Source organism: Camelus ferus, chromosome 9 (assembly GCF_009834535.1).
Source record: "Camelus ferus isolate YT-003-E chromosome 9, BCGSAC_Cfer_1.0, whole genome shotgun sequence".
NCBI lineage: Eukaryota > Metazoa > Chordata > Mammalia > Artiodactyla > Camelidae > Camelus > Camelus ferus.
Window position 1 is genome coordinate 56,189,332 of NC_045704.1, and position 23,700 is coordinate 56,213,031.

At 43.4% G+C, this 23,700-nt stretch overlaps 1 protein-coding gene across 2 annotated transcripts in view; it reads left to right on the forward strand.

Moving 5' to 3' along the window:
* Positions 1-23,700, forward strand: part of CDH13 (cadherin 13) — a 932,038-nt gene that overhangs the window by 833,137 nt on the left and 75,201 nt on the right. For both annotated transcript variants that reach the window (XM_006183956.3, XM_032486857.1), the window contains 2 exons: positions 4,854-5,036; positions 10,246-10,499. In XM_006183956.3, the coding sequence (XP_006184018.1) occupies positions 4,854-5,036; positions 10,246-10,499 (437 nt within the window). The remainder of the gene's footprint in view (positions 1-4,853; positions 5,037-10,245; positions 10,500-23,700) is intronic.

Below are 23,700 nucleotides of genomic sequence, written 5' to 3' on the forward strand. Positions count from 1 at the left end.
TTCACAGAGTTGCATAAACCAGATTCTAAAGTCTTTAGAGCAGATCATGCTGTTATTCCTACAAGAAGTCATTCTTCATCCAGATTCAGATGTTTGCGGTCAAATGCATATGCCTACAGAAACTCTCTTTGCATCTCAAAATTAAACTATTTCCAATTATCTCATCAAATGTACAAATGCCTTTTGTCTTTTCTTTCATTTTTTTAAAGAGAGGAACTCGACTGAAGGAGAGATGTTAATATCAGATGAAATAAAATTTCCATGTGTGGCATTTAGAGAAAAAACAATATAAGCATATTTGCTCCTTGGTTTTCATTTTTCTCTTACCATCAAATGTAATATTTATTTCATCATTTCCCTAAGGCAGTGATTTTCAAACTTCTTTTCAACAGCAAAATGGGTTATTTTCAAAGCAGAATATTAGGCAAGAACTCTAATATATGAAACAGATAAAATATAATTAACAGATTCCTCAGGCTGTTTAAATCTTTATTGCTTAGAGGAAAATACGTGACTCACTGCTCAGACTCCTTCACCATCTCTCAAACACTCTTGGTTCCTAGGAACATAGTTTGAGAATCACTGCCCAACTGCATTATTCTCCTGCCAGTCTTCAGTGGCTATGTGTTTTCATTTTGTTTTGAGGAGAAAAAGGCATTTTATGATTTAAGCCTCTTCTTTCTAAAAATTCCCTTTTTTTAAATTGAAGTATAGTTGATTTTCAATGTTGTGTTAATTTCTGGTATATAGCCACTATGGAGAACAGTATGGAGATTCCTCAAAAAACTAAAAATAGGTTTACCATGTGATCCGGCAATCCCACTTCTGGGTAGATATCTGAGGGGAACTCTAATTCAAAAAGATACATGCACCCTAATGTTCATAGCAGCACTATTTACAATAGCCAAGACATGGACCTAATGTCCTAAATGTCCATTGACAGATGACAGGATAAAGAAGTCCTGGTATATTTATACAATGGAATACTACTCAGCCATAAAAAATAGTAAAATAACGCCATTTGCAGCAACATGGATGGACCTGGAGATCGTCATTCTAAGTGAAGTAAGCCAGAAAGAGAAAGAAAAATCCCCTATGATATCACTCATATGTGGAATCTAAAAAAAGAGAGAGAGACAAACATAAAAGCCTCCACAATTGGCCGCAGAGGCAGCCTTGGATGTATGACAGTAGACACGGTAGAAAGCAAATTGTCTGGATATGTCAGGAGTGAGCAGGAGGGAATGAGTCAGTCTCCTGAGCTGGAAGCCCCTGAGGGGAGAGAACAGTGTCCGTCTCCTTCACTGCTGTACTTCCTGTGCCTGGTAGACTTTCTGACATGCAGTAGACTCCTAATGAATAGCTATTTAAATGAGTTCTTGCATCTTTCTGTCCCGGGATGAACGCTAATCGTAGATAGAAGGAAGCCAGATACTTGACAGATCTGCCTCTTCCAAATGGGGGTTCTGTAGGTTAATATCATTCATCTCGGTGGTAAAGGTCTGTTGGTACAGCAAGACAAGGACAAGCAAGTCTGCGAGTGTCAGGTACACGTAACTGAAAAGCAAAGAGCTTCTTCCCACACCAACCCAGGGAAGTAACATATCTACCTAAGACAACTACGTTGTAAGGCAGACCACGATCAGAACAGAACGAGTCACAGGGGTTTGAGCCACAGTCTCCAATTTACTAGTAAGAATTTCATCCGATACAGAACAAAATCTACCATTACCACCATTGCTAACAAACTAATACTGAATCCTTACTCTATGCCAGGCAATGTGCCAAGATCCTTAAATGTATTATCTTATTTATAGCGATCACAGTTTCTACCCATGAGGTTATCAGCAAGAAGGCAGATTTTTCCAATAAGCTGCATCCTTTATGTAAATATAGGCTCATGGAAGTGTTTGCAAGTTAAATTTCCAATGACATCTCCCTCACTCTTTTATCTTCACAAATAGAAATGTAAGTATATAAGACTTTCTGGGACCTTATTTTTTAATATTCGAAAGCCAGGGTCTGGATGACTACATCCCAGCTTTTCAAATTCATCATCAATTCTCCATGATGCCACAGGGTTGACAGTTCATGAACCCAGACTCCAATTGTCAAGCATGTGAGCTCACCTGTGTCCTGTCCCTTAAAGTCATCAGCTGTCACTTGTTCGCCACCTGTGGCTTTCCAGCCTGCCAATCATTATTTCCATCTGTCAGGTTAACCCTAACCTTGAAGACCAACTCTTTGCTCTTTAGAGGAAGTGTTCATTCTTGGTGTAAAATAAAATGCAGGTCTCTCTCCCCCTGATGATGGATGAAGTTTGTGGCAAGTCCAGGCAGTCTCTCCCGAAATGTCCATCACAAAACTCACCCCACCTTGTCAAAGAAAAGAAAATAAAATAATTCAGTTCTGAACTGAGAGGAGAGACCTAATGAAACTCTGTCCCAAGCCAATCACCCACGCTGATTGTGTAAAAACACATTTTGCTTCTCATATTTGATTGGCCGTGCATTTTAACAGAAAAGAAACTTTATTTTTTTCCAATTTAACAAAGTCATCTTACAATCAATAATTCCCCTGCTGTGATGTGGGAAATTAATGTCTGTCTATTGTTTTTAAATCACAAAGTGAGCATTGCTATAGAAATATAAAATGGTACTATTTTGTTTTAATCCATTTAATTTTCCATTCTTAAATTACATAATGGGGTTAAAACATCGAATAGAATTAATGGAATGAGTGTTTAATTAAGCAATAATGAGTTTCTAAATGGATGCTCAAGGAAACTGGCTTTATAGTTTATGCAAGAATCAGATAATGGTCTTAACAAAGACTGGAATAATTGTGTTGAATGTTTTCCATATTTAAAGATTTTTTTTTTTTCTGAATTCTCTCCGGAGTAGATTTAAACATAATCCAATTCCTTGATTAGACTTCTCTTTGCTTTCAAGGTAAATTCCAAATGCCTTTGCATGGCCCACAAGGCTCTGCACAGTCCAGCTCTATGCCCCCCTGGAGTCCAAGAGCAGACAGTGCCCCCTAAGCCCTCCAGCCACACCCACCTTCCCTCTGTTCCCTCCACCACTGGCCTTTGCACCTGCTGGTCCAGACCAGGAACACTCTCTGCCCTTTCACCTCACTGACGCCTCCTCTTTCTTCAGTTCTCATGGAATCCTTCCCTCATGACCCTCCCGAGACTGGGTCAGGCACCCACCCCCTGTCACCACTCCCCTCAAGCTACAGGCTCTCCAACATCTATATTATTTCTTTCGTAGCACTTAACACTTTTTGGTATTTAAACACATACTATGTCTGTTTCGTTTACGAGTCTATCTCTAGAATTTGACACTATATCATACCTGGGACACAGAAACCACATGCCAGACATTTGTTGGCTGGCTGGCTGGCTTGCAGGAATATGGATGGATGGATGGATGCAGGATGGATAAATGGATAGAGGGATGGATGGCTGGATGGAGGACTGTCTCCTGCATCTGTTTCTACGTGACGGCATCCTCCGCGTCCCTCCTCACCCCACCTCTTTTCCACTCCGCGTGCATCTTCTAAGAATGTCCCAGCACCCCTTTCAGGGAAGGGAAACAGCTTACCCAGGTTTGCTGAGGTGTGATAGACAAATTAGTTCCCGTCCCCATCCCGTCCCCCTCAAGGCACCAAGATTAAGGCTTGTGATTAATGATTTGCAAGTCAATTAATCAGCCACCGCTCTTGAAACCTCATTTCTCAAATTATTTTGCTTAGAACACCAGGGCTTTTTTACATCATCTCACTGTCTCTAGATTCTCTTTCCTACTAATTGAAATTCCAGGATATTTCTTCTTCTTGTCAGCTTATTGGTATTACTTGTTTGTAAAATATTTGCAAACAGATTACTATTCACCTGTAGTGTATCAGAGGTAAAGCACCAAAACAATACCTTGTGCTTCCACCTTAAAGGGATATGCTAACGATAGCTCGTGAAATTCTCTATCTAGGGGAAAGCTGATATTTCATTTATTGATTTATTTTCACCACACCTCCCTGCAACAAATATTTAAGATGTATTACAATAAAAACACAGGTACCACAAGGCTCCAAGAAATTGATTTATGTTTCCTTAGAAAATGCTTTTTTAAAGTCAGCCTAGGTGTGGGCAAGGGGCGGGAAGGGTGAAATCGGTTTTCTTCATGAGAGAAGGCGGTACAGTTGGACAGAGGCTCCGGAGGCAAACCCTGGGGTTCCAGCCCCAGTCCCTCCACATACGAGTGACGGCCATCCGGTTATTTGGTCACCCGGTCATTTAGGGTAGGTCAGGCTATGAGAACAAATGCCAACAAAAATTCATAAAGGCTCAAACTCAAGACAAGTTTGTTTCTCACTCAACAACAGTTCACGTCAGGCTCCCACCCACCTCCATGTGGTGTCTCAGGGACCCAAGCTCCTTCCCTGTTGGGGCTCCGCCCTCCCCTGGAGTCTGGTGGTTGTTTGCATCCGGGTAGAAGGAAAAGGACCCAGAGAAGAGGCACAGCTGTTCGCTTAACCCTCCCCCAAGCTAAACCCAGGCCGGCCCTGGCAAACGTCTCTTCTGCCCACATCCTGCAGGAGAGAATTCAGTCCCTTGGCCTCACATAAGTGCAAGGAAGGCTGAGAGAAGCCGAAACGTAGCCCCTGTCGGCAGAGCACAGCATCCCCATCTCCCTGTTATTTACGATTAAATGAGATGCTATGGGTCATGTACCCAATACCAGGCATATGGTAAGCACACCATAAATGGTCTTCACTGGTTTTTGTTTTTGTTTTTGTTTTTGTTTTTGTTTTTCCAAAACAGTGACAGTCACCGTCTGCTTTGTTTTCAGTTTCAAGCCACAGTCGAGGAAGGAGCTGTGGGAGTGATTGTCAACTTGACAGTTGAAGACAAGGATGATCCTGCCACAGGTGCATGGAGGGCTGCCTACACCATCATCAACGGAAACCCAGGACAGAGCTTCGAAATCCACACCAACCTGCAAACCAACGAGGGGATGCTCTCCGTCGTCAAAGTAAGAGCACCCCCAACTGCTCCTCCCTCCTCGCGTGAGCTCCGAGAGCCCCAGGTCAAGGATACAGCAGCCCTGGTCTCCCCCCTTCAGAATTAAAATAGAAAAAGTCTCCAGCTTAGGGGTGTGCTCGTAAAACCAACCTGTCCTATAGGTTTTGGAAAACTTAAACTTATGTGTAACCTTTGAAAAAGCAAACTTAATTTTTAAATGAGATTCTCTGTAATCTGATAATGAATTATCAAAGATATGCAGAAATGGGATCTGTGAAGGTTTTTCAAAGATGCATGCTGAACATGTGGATTATTACGTTTCCTCTTAATCTTTCTTAGCTGAGTCCCAATTACTCTGTTAAAACAGCAATCATGACACACGCGAGCTGATTTTCAGTGAAGCTGCCTGTGAACATTGCTGCCCAGCACGCTAACCTCTCTCTGCCACAGGTGGACTGACAGGGAAGCATGACCACGGCTGTAAAGCGAGTGCCCAGCGATGTGGGAGGGAGGGTGGTGGCAGCAGAGCGTGTGATGCTGGGGGTCCCCGTGTCCTGGAGGAAGGGATTTTCCCACACTTCTGTTCTCTCCAGGATACTCTCAGAGGGCTGCTGCCAGACCAGGGCGTCCAATGGAACAGTTTCTTTTCTGGTGGGTGAAGCAGTTTGGAAAGCAGGGAGCAATTGTGTTTATAGAAATCATATCACATGGCTACCTATTCCCCGGGCATCCTTGGTGGGGACGCCTCCCTGTTTTCTGTGCCTCAGTTTCCTCATCTGTAAAATTAGATTGACAGTACAACCCACCTCTCCAAGCTCTTGTCAGGAAGTCACAAGCTAATACGTAAAACGTTTAGAACCGTGACTGGCACCTGGCACCTGTGTGAGGGTCCAGTGGCAGCTGGAAAAAGTGACCACAGACTCGGTGGCTTAAAACAGCACAAATTTATTCTTACAGTTCTGGAGGCTGGAAGTCCCAAATCAGTTTTACAGGGCTATGGTTGGTGGGGCTGGTTCCCTCTGGAGGCCCCAGGGGAGAATTATTTCCTTGTCTTTTTTAGATTCTGGAGGTGCCTGCATCCCTTGGCTTGTGGCCCCTTCCTGTATCTTCAGAGCATCTTCATCTGTCTCTCTGACTCTGATCCTCTGCTTCCACTGTCACATCTGCTTCTTCTTTTGACATTCCCACCTCCCTCTTTTAAGGACCTTTGTGGTTTTATTGGGCTCATCTGGAAAATCCAGGATCCTCTTCTCAGCTCAAGGTCCTTAGCTCAATCATATCAGCAAAGTGCCTTTTGCCATGTACAGTCACACTCGCAGGTTCCGGGGATTAGAACATGGACATACAGCGGTGGGGTGTCATTATTCAGCCTAGCGCGGGGCCATAGAAACATCTGCACCAACAAAGTTCACAACGTCCGTGGGGCAGGAGCCAGAGCTAAGAACGGCAGATCTCCGCAATGCTTCCAGCTTTCTCCAGAGGGTGAGGGGTGCAGGTCTCTCCCACACTCTGCCCTTTTCAGAACCTCATCCGAACTGAACCCCAAACGTCTGTGTGAGAAGAGCAGCCTCTGGGTCTTCCCAGTTCTTCTCTGTCAGGACTCCCAGGAGATGCTGACACTGCCCTGCTGCATCCGCCGCTGTAGGTTCAAAGCTGTGAGAGTCGTAAAATAGCACAGCCACCAGCTGTTCTCTGCGGCTAGTCCTATAGCTACAAAAGGCGTCAGGCAATTTTCCAAACCTGCAGCTGGAAGAAGAGCTAGGGTAAATACACATTCCCATCGTAAACCCTAAAGGAGCACCGTTCTCCTGGCCTGTGTTTGCTACGGCTTGAGGAAAATAATACAAGCAAAACCAGACTGGGGGAGGAGTGCCCTCACAATGCTGTGAGTCTGAAACGCAGGCTTGGAGAAGAGTCACCTGGAATGCTAGCTAAAATGCAGGTTCCTGGGCCCGCCCACACCTGCTGGGTCAGAACGTAAGAGAGAGGTGCCCCAGGAGAGCACAGCCTTGTGGACAAGCACTGCTGTAGGACAAGGAGTTTCCACCTGCAATTCCTGGGACAGGGAGGCGCCCACAGAGCCTGGGGCCCTCCTTGGGCCTTCATTTTACTAGTAAGTGGTCTCCCTTTGCTTCAGAATTGGGATGAACACTCCCCCTCCAATGGGCTGCCTGCCACATGAATCCATAGGAAAGGCCTTGACGTCTCTCTGCTTCTCAGCACACCTGAGTTAAAGCCCCAGGTGGCCTTCTGGCAGCAGGCCTAGCCGTGCTCCCCATGCTCTCCACTTTGCTAGCAAGCCAGTGCATTAGCTAGGAATGTTTCAGGTGCGAGTAACTGAATGCCAGGCTGATAGTGGCTTAAATAGTAAGGAAAATTTCATGATCTTCCTAACTATATGAAGACAGGCCAATCTAGGATTGGCTGGCAGCTCCAGGTGTCAGAAAGCCAGCAAGGGGCACCACAGATGCTTCTGACTGCTTCCTCATGGACATAAAATGGCTGCCAAAGCATCAGGCATCACATCTTCCTGCTGCTGTGTAGATGAGACTAGTTCTATGGTGCAGTTAAAGCTCCAGAGCTCCCCATAGCACTGGGCTGAAGCCAGACTCCAGAAAAGACCATGGCCTTGCTCACTCCCTCTCTCCTACGAGTGCACCCCACTCAATCACCTATATCTAAATCCCTGCCTTGGGCTCTGCTTTCAGACTCTGTTGGAGTGTCAGGAACCAACTAGAGATACACATGTGCACACACACAGACACACAATCCTAACATAAATACACACACATAGGTACTTAACGTATACATACATACACAGCTAACCTAAATTTGCACACTATACATCTTAACATAAATGCATACATTTAACATATAAATATGTATATTTGATATAAATACACACATATACTTATGGAACATAAATGCACACATGAACATATCTAACATATAAAGACATCCATTTTAGCAATACATGTTTAAAGGCTCTGTGTAAAAGGTCAGATCCCCCTTCCTCTCGGGACCCCCACCTCCTTCTCTGCCTGAGTCCACTCCACTCTATCCTGCTGTGAGTAGCTCAGCTTTGCTGCTGACCATGCTGGCCTCAAACCCTGGCCCCACATCTGCTACCCATTAAGAGCCCTTAAGAAGCAACCCCCCACCCCCCCAACCCCGCCCCGCTGGCATTTGCATCACAGTAGAAAATCTGGTTCGATTTGGGCTTTACAGTGTCAGCGTGTTCTCCTTAACTTTATTTCCAGGAAGTTATTGTGTTCCTGGGCTGTGGTATAAAAGAAATCCTCTGTTCCTCAGGTTCCTCAGTGGGTTCTGCCCAGCACTCGGGTGGGGTCGAGAAGTTTTTCAGGAGACTGGCGCACTCTGTGGGTCCATCCTGCTCAGAGTGCTGATGGGTAGACTTGCCACGAACCAGCAAGCCAAAGCCCCTGTCCCCTTCAGTGCCCTAATTGAGATGAATAACTCTGCCTTCCAAGCATGGCAGCTCCCTGGCCTGTGTTGGAAACTTACTTCACTGGGGTTGCATAATTGGGGCATCACCTGGGGAGTACAGAGATCTGTTATGAGAAAGGAGGGTGGAATGATAAATTATTCTGTGTGACAGGGATGGAACCACAACATAATTGGGTGACGACTAGGTAGCAACTGCTTTATACCTATCAGCTCTTAAAAATCCTAATGCTAACCCAGCTGGGAGTTGTTCTAGGCGAGGAGGGTGAGTGGAGGCCCTGTTAGAACCGGGAGACACTTCGATGCCAGTATCTCCCATGTGTGTGCACGCACGTCCATGCACATGTACATACGTGTGTGTGTGTGTGTGTGTGCACTTTCATAGGTGTGGAGCACCCTGCATGCATGTTAGCTGTAACTATTATGAAAGATAACATAATTTTGCCTAAAGTCATCCCAACTCAACCTGCTGGATCCCATACTCCACCTCCTGTGCTGGCAGATCTCTTTCCCGGCTTTGCCGTTCTCACCTCCAGTCCCACGTTCCCAGATCCCTGTTTGCTTACTTCTAGCAGAGTGTGAATCACCCCCCTGTACTCCCTTTAGTCTTGTCCTCCAGGCAAGAGTATCTGTGACATAACAGGTCTAATAAGTTAGCTACTTGTTTTTCCAGTAAACATTAGGAAAATAGCTTGGAATAAAAATTGTCCTTATCTCACCTAAGTGTCTCCCCCATACCCCACGCCCCACCATCAACAGAAAATGTCATTCCCACTGCATCTCGTGGTTTGGAAAGTGGCCGAATGAGTGTCCTCTGTGACATTCTATGATGGGCAGGACACCATATATTAATAATGTCTACAGTGTGGTTTCCTTAACATCATCTGATTCCATCTATACAGTAACTGGGGGAGGTGGATACCATCAGCCCCTTTGCAAAATCACCTCGGAAGGGCCTCAGCACGGCTGCTCATTGGCGGGACAATCTGCCGTGTGTGGGACTGTCCTAGGCATCCCAGGCAGGGCCGTGTATCTGGCATCACTGCCCCTAGCCCAATAAACGGGCCCCCAAGTCATGGTGACAAATAAAGATGCTTCCACATGTTTTCCAATACCTCAGGTGGGGAAGGACCCTGCAGCCTAACCCCTGGTGTCTCAGCCTCCCTAATCCTTTTAAACTCTACATGACACCCTACTGGAAAGTCTGCAAAGTGCCAGGGATGCTCTACATTAAGTGATGCAGAGACCAAGCCATTAGACCTCGTGGTGAGTGAGTGGGAAACATTAAAAACGGAACCTTTGTTTGCCCTTTCATTTGCTCTCCAAAATAACAGAGGCAGGGGCGCCAGGAAGTAGACGAAGCTTAGGCTTCAGAGTCTCCCACCCACCAAAGAGCCCATGAGGGTCGGAGTTGTGGAATCACAGGCTCTGGGTGGGAAGCCTTTTAATGCTGGCGTTGCCAGTGAGTCACCTAAAGAGATCTCTCAACGAAAGACCCAGATCTCTGAGGTTCACGTAATTGTTGTGAGTTATCTCTCAGTCTAAGAAACTGAACAGCTTCCGTACCTAACCTGGTATCTGTATGTTTCATACTCTTTTTCTTAAAGAGGACCCCAAATTGTATAAAGCTTAGCCCACAAACCCTGGATCCCGGAACACCCACCACAGCTCATGAAATGTCAGAGGGACTTTGTGCAGAAGCACCTACCCTTGGGGGCAGATACACGTTCTGACACCCTCTCTCTGTTTTCCAGCCTCTGGACTACGAGATTTCTGCCTTTCACACCCTGCTGATCAAAGTGGAAAACGAGGACCCACTGGTGCCCGACGTCTCCTATGGCCCCAGCTCCACTGCGACAGTCCACATCACCGTCCTGGATGTCAACGAGGGTCCGGTTTTCTACCCCGACCCCATGATGGTGACCAGGCAGGAGAACATCTCCGTGGGCAGCGTGCTCTTGACTGTGAATGCCACGGACCCCGACTCCCTGCAGCGCCAAACCATCAGGTGGGTGAGCGGCCCTGGGAGGGAGGCGGGTGGGAATTGCTTTTCTCTTCTGGTTGCGGCGGCTGGTTATCAGGATCAAATACCACTAAATTAAACTGGTTAATGATCTGGGTGAGCAGGAGGTACATGTTATAATGAAGTTGGCAGCTGATGGCACCAGGGGACCAGGCTCACTAGGTGGGGATGCTGCCCCGGTCACAGATGGGCCCAGGAGGAAAATGGCTTCAGGGCCAAGTTCCCAAGTGACCAGAGGGGTCTGCTGGTGCTGAGCACAACCAGGAAGGGACAAAGAAAGGAGCCATTGTAGATGGCCCCCTGCCTCTCAGACGCTTAACCTACCTTATCGTTGCCACAACTTTATGGGAGAGGCTTGGATAACTCCACGTACAGATAAAGGTGTTGGGAATTCAGAGAGGTTCAGTAACTTGCTCAAGACTGCCCAACTTAGTAGTGGAGGAATCAGGAGGGAAGCGTTGCAGTACAATCCACAGAGTCCCTGCTCTCTGCAAAGTGGTCTGGGCTCCAAACTGTCAGAAGGGGAAGGAGTAGTTATTGCCTGGTACTTAAAAATGGACCATTGCGGTTGGGTCTTACAGTGATACGAGCAGGCCAAAGGAAGAAGGCTTCAAATTTTTGGTCTTCATTTCTTAAGGCCTGTCCGGTACTTAGAAAGGAGGGATATTCATAATGTGATTTTATTAAGTGATGATTATCGCCGGTACATCTCATGCTAGTGGCGACGAGATGTCCTCATTGGTGCGATGTTTCACAGTAAACACAGCCGCGTGCGGGTCCACATGTGCGCTCGTTGCAGCAAAAAGAAGTTATTCACCCTTCTCTTCCAGAGTCTAATCTTCTTCTCATGTGACCTACAGATAGTCAGGTATTAGATACACTTCCAATACACATGCGTCTAATCTTCCTTATTTAAAACGCCTGAAAGTGTGCCGCCGTTTCCATGTCAGCCGCCGTACCGCGGAGCGAGCCGGCAGGAGTGATTTTCCAACCCCAAAAGGGGATTTATTTTTACAGCAAAATTTTCTGAAATGTCAGATGAACCAGATAAAACTACAAAATAGTATCAAATCCCGTAATAAGGTGAATCTGAATTAGCCGTTCCTTTTGTTAGTTTGTTTTCTCCCTTTTTTTCTTTTCCTGCTCAGTATCTGGCAAAGGAAACATACAATTTAAACATTAAAGAGAAAGCTTTCCTTAAGTGCTTAGATGGGGAAACCTGTCGCTTAACAGACTATATAAGGTAGTTGTACACATTTAGGATGTCTTCAGGGGAGCTTGGCTGTGGTTTTATGCTTCTACAACAGGAGGTGGAAGAGGTGACTCCTGGATGGGCAGGAAATGAACTTAAATGGTGTTGATGTTTCCAAGCTTGAAGCTCTGCCTTTGTTGCGGAACTTGGGATGCACCAGGCGTGGAAGTGTTAATGTGATGGGATGGGGCAGAGGCCGGTGTCTGGGGTCTGGGGTCTGGGAGTAGGGGTCCCACTTAGGTGGGACAGACAATGGAAGAGATGGGTCTGTTGGGATTCTTTAAGACCAGATCTGCTTGACCTAGGCAAATGGGGGGATTTGCTGGAAGATTCTGTGAACACTTTATAGAGTTTTTTTTCCACTGGTAACCACTAGTTTTTTTCTCTGTATCTGTGAGTCTGTTTCTGCTTTGCTATGTACATTTGTTTTCTTTTTTTTTTTAGATTCCATATATAAGTGATAACAGAGTATTTGTCTCTGTCTGACTTATTTCACCAAGTGTAATATTCTCTAGGTCCATCCATGTTGTTGCAAATGGCAGAATTCCATTCTGTTTTATGGCTGAGTAGTATTCCTTTATACACACACACACACACACACACACACACCACGTCTTCTGTATCCATTCATCTGTTGATGGGCGCTTGGGTTCATCCTGGCTATTGTACATAGTACTGCTATGAACATGGGGGTGCATGTGTATTTTCAATTAGTGTTTTTGTTTTCTTTGGGTAGATACCCGGGAGTGGATTTGCTGGCTCATATGGTAGTTCTATTTTTAGTTTCTTAAGGCACCTCCAGACTGTTTCCCATAGTGTCTGCACCAATTTACATTTCCACCAACAGTGTACAAGGGGTTCCCTTTTCTCCATATCCTCACCAACATTTGTTATTCGTGGTCTTTTTGATTATGGCCGTTCTGGCCGGTGTGAGGTGATACCTCATTGTGGTTTTGATACCCACTTCCCCGATAATTAGCAATGTTGGGTCACTTACAGAATTGAGGAGTACGTTTGGAAACTGGCTGAGATAGCATGGGGACTAGGGTGCTGTTGAGTCCCTAGGTAATGGGACCCGATGGCGGGCACTTCAGGACCTCCTGGGGAGAATGAGCCACCTCCAGCCATTGTCCACTCTTGTCACTGGGCTCACAGTTCACCTGCCCAGGGGTGAGTCTGCTTTGCCTGAGCTGGAACCATGTGCCCCCAACTCAGGGCATCTTAACAACAGAGGTGATGCTCCCAGATGTGTCTGCCAACCGTGGCAGGCAGCCAACTGAGAAGACGGAAGGAAATTCCATCTGGCAAATGAAGTGTGGTGCTCGGAGGAGGGCAACAGGCCCCGGAAAGCAGCCCCAGCAAACCAAGTTAGGGGACAGGATTCCAGCCTGGGCAGGGAGCAGGTGACTGGGGGAAGCCAAAGGACATCAAGGCCAGGACCTGCACCCTAGAGAACAAAGACCGGTTACTGGAACAGGGATATGATGGTTCCCATTCCATCTCGGGTAGAGCCACTGGCGCCCACGGTGAGAGGAGATCAGAGAAAACAATCTGTAAATTACTAGAAGTGAGACTCGCGGTAAACAGCAGGAATGTAGAAAGCCCTGAAGAGCTTCCTGCTTCTACAGTTTGGTCAGCACAGGTGTGACCCTCAGTCACAAGTGGCCAGGACCCATCTCAGAGTGACTTTTGCCAAGAATCATAAACTGGCATATGAAATTGAAGAATTGGTGGGGACCTGGGCACCTGGCATGGGAATTCGGGTGCTCAGCACTGACTGGACCTCTGATCCCTTCCCTCTCCCCTTCCGTCCACCCTTCCCTCCTGGCGCTGATTCTGGGCTCATCAAAGGCAGAGATGACATCACTGACAGGTTGAGCTCTTGTCACAGGAACTCTTCGGGGAGAAAAGGCTCATTAATTATTTGCCTCCTTTGATCCTGTACGCGAGAAGCACCGTCCCCTGGGGCTGTGTGTGAGGAGCATGAACAAGGCCACGGGGAGGGGCCAGGCTGGGACATGGCTTTCCAATAATCTGCGCTTGGCTCCCCAGAATTCTCAGAAAGGCACGGTGACCTTGTAAGTGTTGCTGTTGTTGTTGTTGCTGTTGTTATCTTCTTAATGATTCTTCAGGGAAGAGCGTTGGAAGAGGGAAGAGCTTTATGCCAAGAACCCCTATCTTACTCTCAAGGAGAACTCTGAGTTTAGCTGACAAAGGCATATGCAAAAAGATGCTGCCTGGGTCGTCTGCCCCTGGTGGTCCTGAATCCTGGCGGTAGTGCATCCCTGGGCTCTGTAGTCATGTAGGTTATGCTGGGCATCCCTGTCTGTGTGCACGACTCCGTACATGTCCAAGCGTCATCCTCTCTGTGTCCCTCTCTGTACCAATTACTCTTGGTATATCCTCAGTCTGTCCATTTCTTCCTTGCCTCCCTCTCTGTCTCCCTCTGCCCTTCCTCCCTACCCATCACCATCTCTGTTCACATTTTCCCTGGCCTATGTGTCCATCTCTCTCTCATAGCAGTCTCTTCTTTTCTGTCTGTCTCTGTTCCTCTCTCCCTTTCTCTCCATCCCTCCCACTCCTCTCCTCTCTTCTCTTTCCTCCTCCTCCTCCTTCTTCCTCCCCCTCCATCACCTCCCCCCCCCCTCTTCTTTCTCTTTCTCTCTGTTTCTGTCTCTCTCTCCCTACTCCACCATCTCCATCAATATTTCACCCCAAGAGACAGAGAGCTGTGTCTCAGCCCCAACAACCCCGTTTCATCTCAGATGACTAACCAGGCACTCAAGACGTTTTCGCACAGTGGGAGATGCTCTGCCCTACCGAGATCCTGACAGCCTGATCCAGGTCCTGCCCCAACCTCAACAGGCACTTTGGCCTCCGCCCTGAGAGTGGGCTCCTTCCCTGGCCAAAACAGGAGCCCTCCTCCCCACCCCCAACTCCCAGACAAGCTAGGAACTCACTTCTAGCTAATTTCTGGTCCCGTCTCCTGTGATGGAAAGCACGTCTCAGGCACAGGGATTCCACTGCTGCCACTGCTGTCCACCCTTTTATCTCACCAGGGAATGTTAAATTCAGTGAATGGCGCCTTGATCTCTGAGAAGCCTGTAACTCTAAAGACAGGAGGTGTCCAGGCATCAGAGTGAATTTTCTCACTAAAAAGCCTGAGTTATTTAAACTTGTTAAAAAGCCTATCACATTGTGCTCTTAGCCAAATCAAAACGGACAGCAGTGGGCTAGGGACAGATGAAATTCTTCTCTTTAATGACTTGTATCTTCTTATCCTTATTATAAAGTTAAGACAGTTCATGGAGGAAACTTTTGAAAAGGCAGTTGGAATAAAGAAGGTAATAAAAAAATCTGTAATCATCCCACTAAAGGAAATCCCCCTTTTAACAGCTTGGGTATATATCTCTAGTCACGTGTATGAGTACTTCCTTTTTTTTTTTTTTTTTTTTGAAAATTGGCTCACATCATCCATTTTGTTTCAGAACCTGCCATTTTTACTTCCCAATAGATGGTGAACAGCTTTCATGTCAATAAATAACCACTATTTTTAATTACCAACTAGTACATACTCTACCATTCTATACAAAGATATACTCATTTATTTATTCATTCCTTTGTTGTTGGATATTTAGACTGTTTCCAAACTTATGCAATTCTATTTTAAAAGGTCAGTGGGCATGCTTGTAGCTAAATTGTTTAATGCATCATTAATTTTCTGAAAATTTTTCTGAAAACTCTTAGCAAAAGTGTTGACGCTGTTAATGCTTTGGTCATATGAAGAATTCTCTGTTTTTTATACCTAGCAATCATATTTAGATTTTCCCTGATGATTTGAATTGATGATTAGAAAGTTTCTCTGCTCCAGGAGCATAGAAATGTTGTAAAACTGAGTGGGTTCTGACAGCCTGTCCTCTCCACATACAGTGACAACGAGGGTAGAGCCTTGTTGAGCCTTTCAAGGTAGAGCCTGCCTCCACGTATGCAAGACAGGAACCTGGCATTTCTCAATAACATTTTAGTGTCTCTAATGAGGGGTGGGCTTGTGCAACTGAACTTGTTGGCTAATTATGGTCAGAACGAGCAGCTCGATGATAATCATGCTAAAATGGAAATCTCTGCATTTGCCCAGCATTCCCCAGCAGTGAAAGGAGAAACAGGGACTAATCGTTGCATCCAATCTGTTGCTTTGGTTACTCTGGGGAGGCAGACAGCAGCTCAATCATTTTGAATGGCCTGAGAGGACTTATTTCATTCTCTGAACAATCAGGGTATTTCTATTGAGGCAACCAAGTAGCAATTCCTATTCCAAACATTCTTCAGACAGAACTCATCCAAGGTCTGGAGTAAACAACTCTGCAGCAGAGACTTCTGCCCACACATTGAATACATAAGATATGCATTGAGGAAAAATATTGTCCCTACCCGTGTAAAATTACCTACTACTGCTCAACATTTTTTTTGGAAAGAATCATTCGTCCTGGGAGCCCCACAAGCATGTGTCCAGCAGCACTGTGTCTGTAAGGATTAAGTTTGGCTGAAGATAAAAGAAAAATTCAGAAATGACACTGGCTTAGAGAAAATAGAAGTTTATGTATTTTTTTTCTCACATAAAATAAGTGTAGAGCTTTAATGACAGTCCAGGGCTGGGATGGTGGTTCCACAAAGCTGTCAGGGGCCCAAGTTCCTTCCTGCTCATCACCCTCTTCCTCATGGATTGTTATGGTTGCTAGTGCCCCAGCCTTCACATCTGCATTCCAGACTGTAGGATGGGAGAAAGCGGAAGAAGAAGGGAGCCTACTATCTTCTAAGGAGACTTATAGGAAGTCATCCACATTTTATTGAAATCTGATTGACCACAATTATTCACATGGCCACACCTGGCTGCAAGAAATACTAGGAAAGATGACCATTTAGCTGGGAAGCAGCCAGCTTTTAAAACTGGGATTCTTACTAAGGAAGAAAGGAGGAGTGGGTATTGTGAGGTAACTAGAAGTTTCTGCCATTAACAGATTTGGGGATTGAACCTATCTATGTAATAAAAAAAACTACAGGGTATATTTTAAAATATGAAAACATGCTATGAAATAACATTTCTACACAATCAGAATAGTAGATAATTGTATTGCCAAAGACAACTGCTTGAAAAAAAGCACAAGGAGTGTAGTTTTCCATTCATTCCTTTACTGAGTTCATTTACTGGTGTTTATTTAGAACCTGCTATGGGCCTGATACTGCTGGGTGCTATGTATTCATTTGTGAAACAAGTGGTCTCTGCCTGCAGCCTCCAGGGAGCTTAGAGTATTTGCTGCAAACAAAGATGCCCCAGGAAAGAAGGGAGAAGGAGGGAGGGAGGGCAAGGAAGGAGGGAAAGAACTAAATTGTTTCCCTGGGAAGTGGGAACCAGGAGTCCCCATCTAAGGAGAAAAAGCCAAGCAACAGAAATTGCTTCTTTCCAAGCATCATTCTGGTCTCGCTTGTCAACAGATTCCCGAATTCCCCAGAAACCTCGTTTTCCCCATGCCTTTGAGCAGGTCTCTGTCTCCTGGCAGTTGGGTGCCAGACCAAACGAGGCAAAGATTTCTGAGACCCTCTGGACACATGTCTGTTGCTAGTACTCTGACTGAGATGCCTAACATTTTTATAGAAAAGTTTACCAAAAGCACTGCCAAAGTCTTATTTCATTCTCACAACCACCCTGCAAGTGAGAAACGGTGTCTCCCTCTTTGCTGATGACAAGAGCATAACCTCTCTGAGCCTTGGTTCATGGAAGGAAAACACATGAAGGAGGTGACTTCCTGGTGTTTCGTGCGCCACCACCTCGCCCATCCTCATGTGTCCTTCCAATGCTGATTTGGGCATCACCTCCACAGGGGGCCACCCTGACCTTCAGCCTCCACTCACAGGGCTTTCTGAACATCTAGTGAACATCACACTTTACTGTTATCTTTGACTTAATTGTCCATCTTCCACTAAAGCTCAGGCTCTGTGAGGGTATAAGCGTCATGTTTGTCTCTGTCCTTAATGAAGCACCATGGCCTTATCAGTACCGCACAGTTAATTAAGCCCTTCAGGCCCAGCACCAAGACCTTCAAACTTTCCAGGGGCCTAAAAAATGTCCGGGACCTGAACACATCATCTGCCGTCTCCAAAGTTTGAAAACAGCAAAAAAAAAGAAATTAACAAAGATCAAGTATCCACAGCACCATGACAACTTCAACGGGTTGAAGTTAACATTTGCCAAAATGCCTTTACTTTTGCAAACTTCTGTGGATCTCACCTTGCTGTGCCGTGAAGGCGCTGAGAAGGCACTAGAGAAATCATAGGGGATTATTAGTGAAATAGCCCCAGTAGCCAAATAATTCCAAGAACAAAAGCATAAAAATCAATTCAAAAATTTTACAGGAAAAGAAAACGTATTTTCAATGTGGGTACATTCCAATAGGGTCGATATGACTTTGGAGGGAGGCCACCGTAGACAGAGAAAATTCTTAGAAGCTGAAAGGTCTTGAAACCACCCAGCACTGAGCCTGGCCTATGGAAGTGCTTGGTAAACAGGTATAGCATGGATTTCTGGCAGATGGGGTGGGTTGTCTGAGTGCAGGCATGTTTGTGCATAAACAAACATGGTTTATTGTGGTTACTATTATTTTCCATCTTCAAACATTGACTAATGTCTACCAACCATGGAAACATTTACATGTGGCCTAGTTTTAAACCAATCCCAGGACTTTCTGGGTCAATTACAGTAAGGAGTCATGTCCAACAGCCTGCTCTTCTTCCAAAGCTGTGATACAAATTGAGCCAATTCTTTGAACACAGAATATCTGAATCAGATCCAAATTAGGCCTTCATCTCTCTGAAAACCACTGCCTACTTTTTCCTGATTTCTTTGGGTCTTTTGAAGTCATTTCCTTTTCCCTCCTCCTTTGGACTTGGAAGCTTTTAAGCTCTAAGGTAGAGTCATTCATGGGCTCAAACTGGCACAGAATGCAACGTGCAATGATGAAAATTCAGCCCCAAAAGATTTGTTAAAACACCCAATTTTGGTTTTTGCTGGTCTTCCTGTGAGTCATCAAGCTTTTCACTTTAACACCTCATTTAATCTAATACTGGAGCCCATTCAAAGGATATCACAAAAAATGATAGGGAATTGAGCAAAAATCATCAGCTGGCTATGGGACATTTTGTTCTGTATCTTTTAAGACCTTTGGAAGCAGATGGCAAAAATCAGTTCACTTAGAAATTCAGATTCTAGAAAAATCTCAAATGAACAGCCTAACATATCACCTAAGAAAATTAGAAAAAGAAGAAGAAACAAAACCTAAAGTCAGCAGAAGGAAAGGAATAATAACAATCAAGGAGGAAATAAAATAGAGATTTAAAAAAAAAATAGGAAAAAATCAATCAAACCAAGAGCCGGTTTTTTGAAAGAGTAAATAAAATCCACAAACCTCTGGCTAGGATCACCAAGAAGAAAAGAGAGAGGACCCAAATAAAAGAAGAAATGAAAGAGGAGAAATTACAACCTATACTACAGAAATATAAAGAACCATAAGAGAATATTATGAACAATTATATACCAACAAATTGGACAACCTAGAAGAAATGGACAAATTTCTAGAAACATATGGACCACCAAAACTGAGCCAAGAAGAAGTAGATAATTTGAACAGACCAATCGTTAGAAGCGAAGTAGAATCAGCAATAAGAAAAAAAAACCACCTCCCTGCAAATGAAAGTCCAGGACCAGATGGCTTCACTGGGGAATTCTGCCAAATGTACAAAGAAAAACTTACAGTGATCCTTCTCAAACTCTTCCAAAAGATTAAAGAGGAGGGAACACTTCCAAACTCATTCTGTGAAGCCACAATTACCCCAATACCAAAACCGAAGACACTACCAAAAAAGAAAATTACAAGCCAATATCTTTGAGGGATATAGATGCAAAAATTCTCAACAAAAGCAAGCAAAATCCCAACAACACATAGAAAAGATCATATACTACAGTCAAATCAGATTCATCCCAGGGACACAAGGATGGTTCAACCTATGCAAATCAATGTGATGCACCATATCAACAAAAGAAAGGACAAAAACCACATGATCATCTCAATAGAAGCAGAAAAAGCATTTGATAGAAATTAACATCCATTCATGATAAAAACTCTCACCAAAGTGGGTATAGAGGGAACATACCTCAACATAAGAAAATCTGTATATGACAAACACACAGCCACCATAATCCTCAACAGAGAAAAGTTGAAAGCCTTCCTGCTAAAATCTGGAACAAGACAAGGATGCCCACCTTCACCACTTCTATTCAACATACTATTGAAAGTCCTGGCCATAGGAGTCAGACAAGAAAAAGAAATAACAAGGATCCAAATTGGAAGGGAAAAGGTAAAATTGTTACCAAATACAGATGACATGATACTATACATAGAAACCATAAAGACTCCACACTTCTAGAGCTGATAAACAAATTTGGCAAGGGAGCAGTTTACAAGATTAACATACGGAAATTTGTTGCATTTCTTTATGCTAATGATGAAATATCAGAAAAGGAAAGTTAAAAAAAAAAAAAGTCCATTTTAAAATTACATCAAAAAATAGATAAAATACTTAGGAATAAACCTGACCAAAGAGGTGAAAGACTTATATGCTGAGAACTATAAAATATTGATAAAGGAAATTAAAGATGATTTGAAGAAATGGGAAGATATTTCATACTCTTGGATTAGAAGAATTAATATTATGGCCATACTACCCAAAGCAATCTATAAATTTAATGTGGTCCCTATCAAATCACCCAGGACATTTTTCACAGAAATAGAACAAATAATCCTAAAATTTATATGGAATCACAAAAGACCCAGAACTGCCAAAGCAATACTGAAGAAAGAGAATGAAGCTGAAGGCATAACCCTCCCAGACTTCAGACAATATCACAAAGCTACAGTAACTAAAACAGCATGAGGTTGGCACAGAAATAGATATATGGATCAATGGGACAGAATAGAGTGCCCAGAAATAAACCCACACACCCACGGTCAATTAATCTTCAACAAAAGAGGCAAAAATATACAATGGAGAAAAGACAGTCTCTTTGGCAAGTGGTGTTGGAAAAGCTGGAAATAAATGAAGTGAGAACACTCCCTCACACCATGCAAAAATAAACTCAATATGTCTCAAAGTCTTTAACATAAGACAGGACACCATGAATCTCCTAGAACATAAGCAAAACATTCTCTGACAAATCATAGCAATGTTTTTCTAGGTCAGTCTACCAAGGCAGTAGAAATAAAAGCAAAAATAAACAAATGGGACCTAATTAAACTTACAAGCTTTTGCACAGCAAAGGAAATCATAAATAAAAGACAACATAAAGACTGGTAGAAAATATTTGCAAATAATGCACCTGTGAAGGGTTAACTCCCAGAATATACAAGCAGCTCATACAACTCAATAACAACAACAACAACAACAACAACAACAAAATCCAATCAAAAAATGGGCGGAAGACCTAAACAGACATCTCTCCAATGAAGACATACAAATAGCCAGTAGACACATGAAAAGATGCTCAATATCACTAATGATCAGAGAAATGCAAATCAAAATAACAATGAGGTATCACCCTACAATGGTCAGAATGGCGATCATTAAAAAGTCCACAAATGATAAATGCTGGAGAAGGTGTGGAGAAAAGGGAACCCTCCTACACTGTTGGTGGAAATGTCATTTGGTGCAGCCACTATGGAAAACAGCATGAAGAATCCTTTAAAAACTAAAAATAGACTTACCATATGACTCAGCAATCCCACTCCTGGGCATATATCCAGACAAAACTCTAATTTAAAGAGATGCATGCACCCCAATGTTTATAACAGCATCATTTACAATAGCCAATACAGGGGAGCAATCTAATTGTCCATTGACAGATAACTGGAAAAGAAGATGTGGTGTGTATATACAATGGAATACTACTCAGCCATAAAAAAGAATGAAATAATGCCATTTGCAGCAACATGGATGGACCTAGAGATTATCATACTAAGTTAAGTAAGTCAGAGAAAGACAAATATCATATGATATCACTTATATGTGAAATCTAAAAAAAATGACACAAATGAACTTACTTACAAAACAGAAACAGACATAGAAAACAAACATATGGCTACCAAAAGGGAAAGGAAGGGAGAGGGATAAATTAGGAGTTTGGGAGTAGCAGATACAAACTACTATATATAAAGTAGATAAACAATCATGTCCTACTGTATAGCACAGGGAACTACCTTCAATATCTTGTAATAACCTATAATGAAAAAGAATATACATATATGTATAACTGAATCACTATGCTATACACCAGAAACTAACACAACATTGTAAACCACCGATATGTCAATTTTTTAAAATATACATGTATAAAAGAAATTCAGATTTTGTCATCACTGTCATTCCCAGGAACACAGAGATTTGAAATGTGTAGTAGTTTACCATTTTTTGGGTGGCGACAGGAGGGTTCCAATTCCTTTTTTGAAAAAAAAAAATTCAAAACTGGATTTAAGAGTTTAATTTGGGGTGACTCCCACCTTTCAAATTTTAATCAGAAGTTGAAGGCCGAATAATAACATTTCTACCTGGGGAAATGAAGACAGGAACCTCCATCCACTAGAATAAATTATTAACACTCCATCTTAATTAAATGTGGTTACTGACCTCAATGTTAGGATTTGGGGTGAGGTCATCTTTGTTTGTTCTTTTTTTTTTTTTAATGAGTTATTTCTTTCTTGAGTCAACACAGAGCTTGAAATGTAAATGAATTGTTTACAGGGGTGCCTTTGTAATTTTTAATTAAAGTGATGTTCTTCCATGGGAAGTTTATGGCAGCAAGACATTTCATTGCCTTCTCTGCTGTAGAATTTTAATTATTTATGTAAATAGATTAGCACAGCTGACTCTTATTTTTAGCGGTCAGATTTTCTGTTATGAGGATGGCAGTGGGAAACAAAGTTTAATAAATTAAACAACTAAATTTTTAAAGACTTAATAGCTTCAGTGGCTAAAAGTAGAATTCTGGCCTTTATAATGATCCAGAGATGGAAGACTTTCATTATTAACCTCAATTAAAGGTGCTCAATTTGGTTAATATGAACCCGCTGACTATTTGGATAAACAGCTGAAAGGTGATTTTACAATTCAACCACCTTTTTAACATCCATCTACATATGGTGTTATATACTAGCCATGGGCCAGACTTTCATTATTGAAAACATGGTTTCGATTTGCTTATATTTTAATATTATTATGATGGTCTCTCTTGGCAGCCTAAGAAATTAATTCTCAGAACCAATAAAGAAAATATTGGCAAATGTTAATATTGTTTCTTGCTCAGTGTCTTCTAAGCTGTTAAATCTCCTTAGCTTTTTTTTTTTTTTTTTTTTTAGTAAAGGCATTTGAATTAGACGAGGTTTAATTGGTTGCTACAGAAGCTACCAATATAGCATTGATTGAGAAAGCCACGCACTTGAGGACAGCAACAGAAGTCAGTCAAGGAAAATAGCTGATTTATTCTATTATCTCAGTTGGTCTGTCAATCACCAGCCAACAAACACACCTCGGGCAGTCAGGGAGGGCTAATCACGGCATTCGCACTCACACAGGTAACAAAATCGTAGACAGGGAGTCTTCTAACTAATTCAAGAAATGCACTTCATCTCTGCTCCCGGCTTGCTTTCCAAATGAATTGTGAAGCTTTTGTTTTCAAGTGATCAGACTCTAGAGTTCTCCTAATATGTTTAATTCGGGGGTTTCCTTGTGTATTCTAATGGTGTTGGCAGAAATCTCACCAGAAGATCGGACCTTGTGTAGCCAGCTTTTAACAGCCTTGGATCCCGGTGTGAGAGCTGCACATGTGAAATGGGG